The sequence below is a fragment of the Belonocnema kinseyi genome, chromosome 6 (genome assembly GCF_010883055.1).
Source record: "Belonocnema kinseyi isolate 2016_QV_RU_SX_M_011 chromosome 6, B_treatae_v1, whole genome shotgun sequence".
In the NCBI taxonomy this organism is placed as follows: Eukaryota; Metazoa; Arthropoda; class Insecta; order Hymenoptera; family Cynipidae; genus Belonocnema; species Belonocnema kinseyi.
The window spans coordinates 39008842-39010857 of NC_046662.1; the positions used below are offsets into that span (position 1 = coordinate 39008842).

General features: G+C 33.2%; 1 protein-coding gene across 4 annotated transcripts in view; it reads right to left on the reverse strand.

Moving 5' to 3' along the window:
- Positions 1–407: 407 nt before the first annotated feature.
- LOC117175183 (rho GTPase-activating protein conundrum-like) overlaps positions 408–2016 on the reverse strand; it is a 59425-nt gene continuing 57816 nt past the window's right edge. For all 4 annotated transcript variants that reach the window (XM_033364808.1, XM_033364806.1, XM_033364810.1 and 1 more), the window contains exon 10: positions 408–1180. In XM_033364808.1, coding sequence (XP_033220699.1) covers positions 810–1180 — 371 coding nt within the window. In that variant the 3' untranslated portion in view covers positions 408–809. The remainder of the gene's footprint in view (positions 1181–2016) is intronic.

Here is a 2016-nt window from a genome sequence, read left to right on the forward strand (position 1 = left end):
TAAAAATTATCATTTTTCTTTAAAAAATCACTGTATCAAGTCAAAATTCTCCTCCACTAAACTTTTTTTTTGTATATTTGCCAATTATTCCTAAAAATTAAAAATAATTTGGCTAAAAACTAAGCTCAGCCTGACAAAGTATCCAAAAAATGACGTGAATTTAAAAAAACTACAATTTTCTCATTGAACGGGAAATTGTCTAAAATATTTTTATTTTTATACGCATTTATACATTATTATTTATACTATCATATTCTTATTCTATAACTCAGAATTATAATTATTTCGGAACATTCTCATTCTTTAAAAATATTCCCTGTTCCAAATCAGAATTATATTTCATTATAAATTTATTTTAAAACATAAATCTATCTATTACATTGAATAAAAAAATATATATTTACACTTTCAACAGTTCAAATTCGTTAAAAATTTTAACAAAACAAAAAAAAGGATCACATATATTATCGTCTCTATCGAAAATAAAATATTTTTAATTGATCCTTTCGTGACTGAGCAATCTAAGTAATAACTTATCTAAATCCTTTTAATTTTATTACAATCGACGTAAAAAATCCCATCCCCTGAATCAAATTCCCAATAAAAAAAAAATGTCCGGCATTTTTTCGGCTTTCCAGTCAGGTAGACACCCTTCGAACAATTTCCTCTCTTTTTTTTGCTCTATAAAGTTTTAAAATTAGTTTCGAAAGGCAGGAAGGCACCAGTAAGAGCACTTAATTAATTATTGTCGTGGTATTAAAATTGTATACAGTTTGAGCGAAGAAGGAGAGACTGTTTCGGTCGATTTCCTAAAACTTCTTCTTGTACTTACGATACCGATCCTCCTCTGTTCTTCGAAGCTGTCTTATCAAATCGTTCGGGACGTACCATAATCTATCGACATTATTTAGGAGAGCTTCTGTCACCTGACAGCAAACTGCAGCCATGTTGACTTGTGCACACAAATCGGTACGATCTCGAGGATAAATGTAGCGTGGTGGAAAAAGCGAGGGGGCTACGATCATAGCCACATTGTGGATAGACATTTTATTCGAACTTTGATTCTCGATTACGAGCTTCAAGAATGTCAGCAGGGCTTTTAGGGTGCAGCGGTATTCCACGGGTAAAAGTAGCACCAGGAGGTTCAGTGATAACCCAAGATCATTGGGATTTTTGACGCCTGATGAACAACATTTTTACAATTATTTATCAAAATTTTCTATGGGAGCGTTCACATATTACGTAACATTAAAAAAAAAGGGATGAGGAGCTATTTCGACGCCAGGGTGGCCATTATTTCTCAAATTTTCGAGGGGCTATTCACTGAAAATTCATGTTAGTCTCTGTTAGTTAGACTACTAAGTACCGAATGGTCGCGATCCAGAAACCGTTCTAATTTATTCTTTTCATTATTAATTACCCAAAATTACCACAGAAGTTAATAATATTATGCAATTTTTTTTTGCTAATTGCATTGACCATACATAAGTATTGATTTTAATTTTTAAAAATCTGCCCGCTTCGCGGGCACATTCTCGTCGCGCGCTACGCTCGCAAGTTTGAGCGCGCCTGGGGCCCGCGACTGTTGGTTCTCGCGCTTCGCGCTACGCGCTCTATCTTTCTGCAGAGACTTTTTAAAACTAAAGATGAAAGTATCGACAACAGTAATTTGGTGATTGTGAATTCACTTTTGTTAAAGCTCCTTCGGCTTTAACGAACACATTCTCTCACGTATCTCGAGTTTATCCCTGAAATTTTATATCATTCCCATAAATGTATATTATTATAATTCGTAACTTGCATTGGTATTAAAACAGACGAAATTTCATTGTCCCGTTTAAAAAAATGCGCATTCTTTTTTAAAAAATTTGGTTATTCAACGTTTTATTGCAACTTTTGTCGGTTTTCCATCAACTGAATTTCCTCATTTCCAATGTTTTCTTTATGATTTAAACTTTACACATACGGTCTACTGAGCAGCCTTACCGTTTTTTAACTTCTAAATTATGTATATAT